Source organism: Pseudochaenichthys georgianus, chromosome 8, assembly GCF_902827115.2.
Source record: "Pseudochaenichthys georgianus chromosome 8, fPseGeo1.2, whole genome shotgun sequence".
Lineage (NCBI taxonomy): Eukaryota > Metazoa > Chordata > Actinopteri > Perciformes > Channichthyidae > Pseudochaenichthys > Pseudochaenichthys georgianus.
In genome coordinates, this window is record NC_047510.2 from 28512406 (window position 1) to 28523580 (window position 11175).

Sequence of the window (11175 nt, forward strand, 5' to 3'; positions counted from 1 at the left end):
AAACAACATATATAAGTCGCTTCGGAGTATAAGTCGCAGGACCAGCCAGACAGCTATAAAAAGCGCAACTTATAGTCCGGACAATACGGTATTAAGGTGTTGGTAATCTTCCTTATTTAGTTATTAATTATGTTTAATGTCTCCTGTCCTCTGTCCAGTAAAAGGCGTAAAAAGGTGAACCCTAACGGCGGCGGTGCGGGCAGTAACGGGGGGGGGAACGGACACGGCCACGGCTCCAGCAGAGGGGGCGGGGGTCCGGGGAACGCTCTGTGGCTCAGACCCATCCACAACCTCCTGCAGCACCATCAGCACCAGCACTGTCGCCTCAGCAACGGGGGGCAGCACACCACCATCACCGTGGCGACCGCCGAGCACACGGACGGAGAAGGAGGGGAGGAGCTTGAGATGAAGTCGCTTCCTGTGCGGAGAGGAAGTACAAACGGGAATAGCAGCGGGGGGCCGTCGGTCATCACGCAGGGGATGGGAGCGTTGCTGGGGCGACTGAACGGGGGCATGAACTACCCCACCATCCTGCCCTCGTTTGTGTGCAGCTACAGCAGCAAGACCCCGCCCCCCCACTCCCAGCACCGGGGTCACAGCCCGGAGCATCACCCCCAAAACCACCCGGCGTCTGAACACACAGAGACACTGAACAAGCTCTACCAGCTCATGGGACAGCACAGTAAGAGGAGATATACACACACACACACACACACACACACACACACACACACACACACACACACACACACACACACACAATTAATGTAAACATGTTACATCACCGTAAGGTTTCTTGAGGGCCTTTTTCTAAGTTTGGCTTGACTGGTAAAACCATCTTTTTTTTTTTTTAAGCCCAAAAGTTAATCAGAATCAGAACTCCTTTTATTGTCCCGACGTTGCAGCAACAGTACAGTGCGTATAAAAGTAAAAAAAGTAGATTGACATATTATATAAAAAAGTAAGCAGATCTTATTATTAATAAAAACACAATAAGTAAATGTAAATAGCAGATAAGTACGCCGTGGTGAAAAAGGTAAGTAGCAGTATTTCTTTTGGAAAATGTGACCATATAAAAATATTCAAGAAGCTGGTATTCTTTACAAATTGTAAATATATTGAAAGGAAGAAAAAGAAAGCATACATTGGACGTGGCTTTATATTTCACATGAGCTGTGGTATTGCTCAAAGTTGTACATTTACAGGCAGTATTTCTGCACATCAGAGATATAGCAGTCTGTGTGTGTGAGGCTATGGTGGTTATACAGTATAGAAAAGTAGTTTACAGAGTGGAGCCTGGCAAAGCTTCAAAACATTTTAAAGTGTTGCTTCAAGATTATGCTCATATTCACAATAGCTACAGTGTAGTTTTGGCAGCGGACATCTTAAGTCCCAGGCTCCGCCAACAATGCAAATAACAATATACTTAAGGGATTACAAAAAAAAGAGTAAATAAAATAGGGCATTGACTGAGTCAAAAGACAGCCTGAGAAATAAGAGTTCAAACATGCCCCTTTTTAAGGCCGTTGCCATTCTGAGAGGAGCCATTTTGTTTTTATTTTGAGTGGGTTTCGCTTTACTTTAATTTCCCTTCTTAACATTTACTTGATACTGTTTTCCTTGGGGTTCCATCATATTTTTTTCATCCCTCTCAATGTTTTCATCTTAATTTCTTCCTTGAGCAAATACCTCTGGCCTCTTTAGAAGTGTGTATTAGTGTGTGTGTGTGTGTGTGTGTGTGTGTGTGTGTGTGTGTGTGTGTGTGTGTGTGTGTGTGTGTGTGTGTGTGTGTGTGTGTGTGTGTGTGTGTGTGTGTGTGTGTGTGTGTGTGTGTGTGTGTGTGTGTGTGTGTGTGTGTGTGTGTGTGTGTGTGTGTGTGTGTGTGTGTGTGTGTGTGCGTGCGTGTGTGGTCTAGCATTACTATACTTGTGGGGACCTACATCTGTTTACATAGTCACGTGTGGGGACTGGCCTCCTTTATGGGGACACATTGGAGGTCCCCATGAGGGGAATCATTAATTTTAGGTTGAAGACTTGGTTAGGTTTAGGATTAGGGTTAGGGTTAGGGTTAGGTTTGGGTTAGAGGTAGGGTTATGTAATCCGGTGTGGGACTAGGTTGCACTGGCCTAGGGGTCTGTGGATGGGTGTTGTGAGGGTGTCTGTCTGTTGGTGTTGGGGTCCATGGGCCAAGGAGGATGAGTGGGTCAGATCATCCCTGGGACTGGTGGGCAGAGGAGAGGGAGGATCCAGAGGAGATTTGTCTTAGGCGTCGTTGAGTCCCCTGGGTGTGGTTGTCCCTAGTTTCTGGATCCATGATGTTTCCGCCCTCTTCCTCTGCCCGATGGTCCACCGGTCATTGGTTTCCAGGCCTGAGATGAGTAGTTGATCTGACGAGTGTAGTTGGAAGTGGGTGACCAGGGGGGTTGGGAGTCGACCTTCCCCAATGTTATATAAATGCTGTTTGAGACGAATGAGTATGGTATGGTTTCTCCTATGTAGTGTTTTTTACAGGTGTTGCATGTGATGATGTAGACTATGTTGCTGTTATTAAGAGAGAATGAACCAAGGGCAGGGAAGGCTGCTCCACTGTATTGGTTATGTATGTATTTTCTGTTGATGTAGCGGTGACTATGTTGCGTATGTGGTGGGGCTCTGTTGCTGCTAAACTTGGAATGTATGAGTGTGTTGTGTAAACTGGGATTTTTCCTGTAAGCTGAAATAACCCTGTGGTTGGAGAAGTAGGGTTGGGACTGGAGGAGGGAAAAGTTATTTTTAACAGTCCGGTGGAATCCTGTGATGGTGTGGGAGAAGGTGGAGACAAATGGAATGAGATGACAGTTGGGGTTGGGGTCCGGTGGGGGATGGTTAGGGTTAGGGTCCGGAGGTGGAGGCTGATTAGTAGATGGGTGGTGCAGACCTTGGACGGGTCCCATGGGGTTGGGATTAGGGTTAGGATCAGGTGGGGGGTGGTTGGGGTTAGGGCTAGGTGGGGTAGGGGTGTCGGTGGGGGATTGGTCCGAGTAGTCTCCACGTTCCAAGGGGTTAGGGTTAGGGAGGAGGGGGGTGGGATGCAGACCCTGGTTTGGGTGGTGGAAATCAGGGTGAGAGTGTGGGTAAGGAAGAGGATGCAGACCCTGGTTAGGGTGGGGGACTGGCCTCCCTTATGGGGACACATTGGAGGTCCCCATGAGGGGAATCATTAATTTTAGGGTGAAGACTTGGTTAGGTTTAGGATTAGGGTTAGGGTAAGGGTAAGTGTTAGGCATGTGTTGGTTATGGTTAAGGTTAGGATAAGTCTCCTGGAAATGCATGTAAGTCAATGTAATGTCCCCTGAAGTGATGTATACATGGTGTGGGTGGGTGTGTGTGTGTGTGTGTGTGTGTGTGTGTGTGTGTGTGTGTGTGTGTGTGTGTGTGTGTGTGTGTGTGTGTGTGTGTGTGTGTGTGTGTGTGTGTGTGTGTGTGTGTGTGTGTGTGTGTGTGTGTGTGTGTGTGTGTGTGTGTGTGTGTGTGTGTGTGTGTGTGTGTGTGTGTGTGTGTGGTGTGTGGGTGTGGGTGTGTGTGTGTGTGTGTGTGAAATCCATGTCTCAAGAGCTTGGGCTATCAGTGCAGAGAGGTGGATAAAGAGGAGCATTGAAGGAATCAACACCGTGTGTGGGGAGTGGCAGGGCAGAGAGAATAGAGGGCACTTTAAAGTAACATAAACAAACTGTTATTCTGTGGGAGAAGAAGCAGATGGAGTTCAAAAAGAGAGCCATCAAATATTTAGATGTTGATGGATGGGCTAGAAGGGGAAGGCATTGAGAAAAATACATTGGATTAATAAGGGAGCGAGAAAGGAGGGTTCGCTGAGGGGAGGGCATGCAGCAGAGAGACAGACGGACAACATCAAACTTTGTTGGTTGCAGAGGAAAAATTAAAAAGCAGCACGATAGATAGACTCCTCCCTTCTGTCCTAATGAGGGGACACACACACACACACACATTTACACACTGCTGGCTGCCGACACTCCAAACATCATTAAGCGCACATGAATTAGTGCCTTACTGCAGAGAAGACTGAGTGGCGCGGGATACATACAGAAAAGAACGTGATTAGGACGAGTGCAGGAACACATCTCAAGTGTGTTCAAAGTGTTAAAGAGTCGATACAAATCCTTCGCCGAGTGAGAGCAACAATACTAATGTGTGATTTAATGCTTTGCACTGGAGTGAAAGCTAAAGCAGTTACATGTCTCCAGTCATTGTCCGACTTCCCCAGATTTGTTTTCAGCTCTGTCAGATGATGTTGGGCCTCGCGATGTAATGGGTTGGAGTTGGAGAGCTGTTTGGGGTTGAAAAGCCTCTTTGTGCTGTTCTTGGGAACACGTTCTGGCGCTGTCAAATGGAATTGTAGTTTAAATGCAATCTAATCCAACCCTAATGTAATATAAAGTGATGTGAAGCTGGGGTGAATTTTAACAAGCAGTTTGCCAGACAATATTGTGTCCCTTGAAGGCATTTGCTGAAAGAATTAGTATGGATGCAAACAAGCTGTCAAGAGTTGGTCTCGAAACAAATAAGTAGACTTGGAAATGAATGTGGAGGTTATCAAAGCCAATGACATGATGATAACTCTCACACGCCTGTTTTTATGCTTAGATGTATCAGCTTTTGAAGAGCGGATGTTTCCAGAAGTCATGTTGAGCAGCTTTGCGGTTCCTTTAAACTGGTTTGAGCAGGATGGAGTCAGAGAACAGAGGGTGAGGGGAGCTCGTACAGGACTGTGGGCGAGTTTCACTGCTCACTGCGCAGAGAGGCTCGTTGTGGCTCTCTACTCAGATACCCTTCAACACCGCATGCACTTTTTAGTGTTTCTGTTCCCGTTGTGTTTAGAGCTTCTTGCCGTGGTTTTTATTTCCAACTGCAGCGTGTTTCTCTTCCACCCGATGTTATTGTCCAGTCACCATTAAAGGAAGCATGTCTTGAAGAAGAAATTAGAGAAGAAATAATGTTGTCCCCAGCGCTCATAACATTGAGTTTAACAAGCAGCAGGAAGTGCTTGGCAGAGAACCATTTACGGACTTTGGTGCCCTGCGTACTGCCTCTCAGGAGCCTGGGAGTGGCTTTAGACAACATATAAATAAGTAGAGGCTAGGGTTGCCAGAAACTGACCATGATCAAAATCGATTATTCGGCAGCCCTGGCGAATAATAATCGATAATCGACCCGAATGCACCAGATGTGTTCACATCTCAAATCTTGAGGAAAAACAAACACTTTGCTTCTGAATAAAACAGAAAGCGTTCAAAGAGCTGGAAAACATTGGGATGCTTTTTACCATTTCTCAGAAATGTGACACTGCAGATATGAATGTGTGTGTGATGTCACCTTAACTGCCTTGATGCCAGAAAGAAACACATGGACACACACGTTTTTGTCTTTCTATACTAGAGGCCACCATTTATACATTTGTGGCCTCTCCGTTATTATGGTTAATTACAGAGTGTGAGATATCATTTGTTACCACCATTTATTTAAATGATTGCCACATTTTAATGCATGCCACAATTACACAAAATAAATAACTTTGGCAAGGAACAAAGCCAATTCATTCATTCCGGCTGCCATCAGCTTGAGGCCTTCATCCTTGGTCATAGCTTGACCTTACCTAGGGGATGAATTATCGAGACATGTTGACAACATTTGTTCTGCTAGGGATTATTGTAAGTCGAATGCAATAACCGAGAATTTGCTCTCTGGCAATATGCTGACTGAGAGGCCCTGATGCGTCATGGTAACTTGTTGATGTGGCAGTGTGTAACTGCACTTTGTGCTTTTGGGTAGATAGGCGGGTCTTTCTTGCTGGCGGTCTGTATCTGTAATATCTCGGCTTTGTTTTTTTTGTTTTTTATTCCATAGCCATTTCCAATCTCTGTAGAGCAGGGGGGTCAAACTCAATTTCATCACGGGCCACATCAGCATTATGGTTGCACTCAAAGGGCCGGTTGTAACTTTAAGACTATATAAACATACATATATAAATATTTAATATATATAAAATAATGTATTATATTACTTTATTGCCTCTGCATTGGATTATTATCGGATAGGGTAAAAACTTCATAAATAACTACGTCTGAAAGAAGAAGTCTGGGGCAAATAAGTGCACGTCTCTTCAGTGAGAATGTCACAAAATTATTTTAAAAGAAAATCAAAATTCTGGAAAAAAAGTGATATTTTAAATTAAAAGAAAGTGACATTTAAAATTAAAAGAAAGTGACATTTTGAAAAAAAAGTAACAATAAAAAAAAATCAAATGTAAGATGCATTGTGGGACATGTAGTTTATGGACATCGTGCATTTGTAAATCGGCCTGTAACCGTATAATAAACATATTACATTCTTTCAGAGCCCTTGCGGGCCACATGAAATGAAGTCGCGGGCCGGATTTGGCCCCCGGGCCTGCTGTAGAGGCTACTTACTCCACTTTGTAGGAGGAGGTTGTTGACTGAATTCTGTTGAATAAAGTTTGACTAAATTATTGTTTATGTATATATTATATGTTTATGGTTTTCTAAAAAGATGGAATTGAAAGTCAATTGAAGATGATGGTTATGGTTGAGGTTAGTTTATTTATATTTCACATCTGTAGACAAAAGGCTCTTAAAAGTGCTTTACATAATAATTCACACACAAGATAATGCAGTAAAGGATAGTTTTGTAGTAATGATACAAAGATAATATTTTATTTAATATTAAGACATTATAATTTGTGAATTTAATCTAGCAACCATATATATATGAACCCATTGCCCCCCATAGAACACACACATTGGCTTGGATCAAGCATGAACTCCTATCATGTTTGACTTTCTCTGAAAGCTAATGACACAGCAGCTTTGAATGAGGACAGCCTGTATAAACCCATTTGCACTGTTTGACAGTCTCCACCCGTTCCCCCCCCCCAGGTCGCCAGCGGCTGCTGTACCAGCTGGCGGGCGTGGTGCCCAGCCCTCTGCTGCTGGAGCTGCTCAGCTGCCCTCAGTGCGCCCGCAGCCTGGAGACCCTGGAGCTGGAGCTGGGAGACCTGGAGGGAGGCAGGGGGGAGCCGGACGGACTGCACGACTTCCCCCAGGTCAGACTGTGCGGGGGTGCACTGATGATGATGGTAAACAGTGAGGAGGAAGGTTGTGGAAGTGGGGATTTGGCATTAATGATAGTGCTCAATGGATGACCCTAAGGTTACTTATTGTAACCCTAGTCCTATAAGCACAGGAGACCTTTTGTAACGTAGCCAGCAAATTAGGACGAGCCTCCCCAAATAAGGCTATACATACAGCTCTGGAAACAATTAAGAGACCACTTCAAGTTTTTCTTCAATCTCAATCTCTACATGTATTGCAGCCATTTCATTCCATTGTCTGTTGGATCCCAAGTAGTTTACAGAATAACATTTAAAAACAATAATTGTACTGATCTACATACCTATAAATAGTAAATCCAGAGAAACTGATAAAGCTGCAGTGCTCTCTTAATTTGTTCACACAGGGCTTCACCTGTGCTTATAGTACTAGGGTTACAATACGTAACCTTTGTACTAACTGACACAGACTCCGCCCTCTACTGGACTGCAGTGGGTGCAGTGGGTGAAACTTGGCAAATGTATGTACATTTAAAAGCATTATTTTGTTTAAAATGTTTATTAATGTGCACTGTCCCGGTTCAAATAAACGATTAAATGAAAAATGAAATGTACGCGCCGTCACGCCCAAACAATAAGAAATTGCACTTGAAAGTTTTGACACTAAACAAAAAATACTGTAATTTATAGGTTTTCTTTCAGATTATGTTGTATATATATATATATATATATATATCATAATTAAATAAAAACCAATTAAAGAAAGTTTCTCTTCAATACTCTCTATCAGCGTGTATCCCTTTGGTGCCTCACTTTCATATACCTCCCCTATCTTTTCTGCTCTAGGGGGGAGATCTGAGAAGCGGTCGAGGTCGGAGCAGACGGCGAGGGGTCAGGGAGTATAAAAACGGAGTGGTCGGGGCCTGGGTCGGCTTCAGGGACAAGCTGAAGAGGATCGTGGAAAGTAAATACTTCAACCGAGGGATCATGATCGCCATCCTCGTCAATACCCTCAGCATGGGGATAGAGTACCATAAGCAGGTAAGACACAACTGAAATGTGGGAGAGAGACAAATGTGAACTGTTCAGATCATTGTTTCCAATCCTCTGACCTTTGTAGAGATACAAGTAGTTGGATGAGAACTGTCAGACGTGGCATTTGTTTGTGAAACTGGCATTTGGCTGCCTGAGAGGAAATGAGAGAAAAGTCAGGGAGGTGGCCAGGGGTGAGGGAACAAAGGGAGAGAGTGGAGAAGTAAAGTACCAACTGTCTCCTTCTTACTCACACACAAATACACACTCCGTCACACTCCAGGATTATGTTTCTAGTTTACCCTGTGCGGCCAGCATCTGGAAAAGAACAGCTTAATAATACAACTCCTGCTTCCCTCGACCCACTTTCACACACTCTGACACATTTGTAGAGTTGTGCAGACACATTCATCTGCAGAGTTTTCACACCCAAATATAATTTAAATGCATACACACAACCTTTTTCGTTTTCAAGCAGCACAGCAAATGGGTAGAATCCATAAGACAAGATTCTTCTGCACACACACTCCTTTCTCTTCTCTGTGTCCTCTTGCTCCCATCTCCTCTAATTCCCTCTCCAGGGGATGTGTGTGTGCTTCTATCTTTGTGATATAAACACAAGAAGCGACTGGGAGAGCCATGGCCTTATTGGGCCAATAACACACACACTCACTCACACACTCACACACACACACACACACACACACACACACACACACACACACACACACACACACACACACACACACACACACACACACACACACACACACACACACACACACACACACTCACAGGGACTGAAGAGTTATGTAAGAGTTCCTCCTACCCTTAGTACCCTTCATCCCTCTCATGTGACACCCAGTCAAACTTTACGAGACGACGAGTGTATAAGTGTCTGTAGGAGGTTGAGTGTAGAAAGTGTGAGTGTAAAAATGTATTTCAAATGCACCGTCTGGAAGCTCGAATCTGAGGATACTATAAAAGTTTGACTTGAAGTTTTAATACGTGCTAATAACATGCTGTTCATGAATGACACAAATCCAACTTGATCACTCACAAATAACAGCATCGACGATAAATCCCAAAGTACATTTTTGGGGAATATATGACTATACATTTGCCTGCTGACGATTATGAACACAACCTTTTTCTAGTAGTTTTTATATTAAAAGCACACACAAAATCACAAATAAAGGCTAAATATAGTTATGCTCAAAGGTAATTCACATTCAAAGAATCCTACCGGTAACATTATACCCTCACAAGCTGTTTAAAGGGGCCCTATGATGCTCATTTTCATGTGTATATTTGCATTTTGTGCCTCTATTGTGACACGTTCATATGCAAAAAGCTCTCACACTACCTCTTTTCACCCTCTGTCTGAAACCATAGCCCAGTCTGCTCTGATTGGTAAGCTAGTCTGCTCTGTGTGATTGCACTAGACCAGTGCTTCTCAAAGTGTGGTCCGCGGACCACTGGTGGTCCGTGAGCGCTCCCTAGTGGTCCGTGAGTATATTGGTAACATTTCACATTTGAAAGAAATACATTTATTTAAATTGTTCGCACTCTCGCGGGAATATCTCCGCAATGGAACGAGCTTAAGTTTTACTTTCCATTGCATGAAATAGCCCAGATAAACACCTTCATCACACATGTTGCCACTTGTTTGTACCATTTTCAGGCGATTTGTAAAAAACTATGTGTTTTTGGATATTTCTGGAGTTAGGTGGTCCACGAGTGTTTTTTTATTGGTTAGGTGGTCCTTGGTATGAAAAAGTTTGAGAAACACTGCGCTAGACAATAGAAGCGCAAGAGTTACATAATGATGTCAGTATGTCGCAGAAGTAAACAAAGAAGTCAAGTGGAGGCATTTACAGGATAGGGAAAATCCCCCAAAGCATAATAAGACCTCTTTAACCCCCACAAACAGCTTTAAAGGAGCTTTTTGTAGTTTAAATTATTTTGAAAGTAAACACCATATCTCAATCTGTATTTGATTAACATACTCATGTTGTTGAAGGCTTAGGTGTTAAACCCTTAATCCTACATATCTATGCATTTATGAATGGATGGGTGTGGGGGAGGTGCATATCTCAGTTGTGCTTTTGTTCCTCATAATCTTAAGGGCAAGGTCATTCGTAGATTGGCATTCAAACACATTGGAAATGTCTTCCTGCGGGCACTCTCAGTAGTTCATTCTGATTGAGCACTCGGTCTGTCAAACGTAATGACGGGGGTGGAAAGCAGCGTCTAAAGCAATAGTTCCGAACACTCATTCGGGGTGATTGACGACATAAAACATATTAACATAAGGAGAGGCCGTCCTAATTACTTTTAAAATCACTCAGTTGACTATGATCACAGCAATCTATTGCTACTATAAAACAAAGTGCACCGTTGTATTAGGCTGACATCTCAAGGGCAGGTTGATGGGATGTATTAACAGAGGGGAGAGATCTTTTCCTTTTCCCCCCCTCCCACATTTGTCTCCCTCGCCGCTGGACCTGAATACAATCGTCTTTTCTAACCTTTAAACTCAACCAGCTACTGAACGTTTTCACACGTTTGTCAATCCACGAGAACAGGAAGCCGAACTCAGTGTGCTGACTAAAGCCTGAAAGCAGAGAAGACATTAGGATTATTGGGTCGTGCATGCTTATTGAGATTTTTAAACCTCCAGCCCTTTGGCTATTGCTGTGTTATATTTGAATTCTCCTGGTGGCCATTCTGCACTCTCCCCTCCCAACACACTGTAAAGATATGTATAGCAGCAATAAAAACTGCTGTGTAGCGTATGGAAATTATTGCCCTGCAAGTCAGCAATAAGCTCTTTCATTTCTCCGGTGTGTCAACCACAGAGGTAATGAAAAAGCCTCTAGTCCACTGTTAAATAATAATGTATGTGACTCTAGTATTGTGACGGCTTCAGATAGCTGACAGAGAGCTCTTTTAAAGCTTTGGTGAGGAGCTTTAACATTTTTTATGTGCTGCTGGCTGGTCAGTAAAAGACAATTTGA

The 11175-nt window shown here is 43.6% G+C and overlaps 1 protein-coding gene across 1 annotated transcript in view; it reads left to right on the top strand.

Moving 5' to 3' along the window:
• The window catches only part of LOC117451728 (voltage-dependent T-type calcium channel subunit alpha-1H-like), a 101311-nt gene extending 90947 nt beyond the window's left edge, over positions 1-10364 (top strand). The window contains exons 10-13 of the mRNA XM_071203896.1: positions 159-682; positions 6951-7150; positions 7970-8164; positions 10284-10364. Coding sequence (XP_071059997.1) covers positions 159-682; positions 6951-7150; positions 7970-8164; positions 10284-10364 — 1000 coding nt within the window. The remainder of the gene's footprint in view (positions 1-158; positions 683-6950; positions 7151-7969; positions 8165-10283) is intronic.
• The last annotated feature ends 811 nt before the right edge of the window (positions 10365-11175 follow it).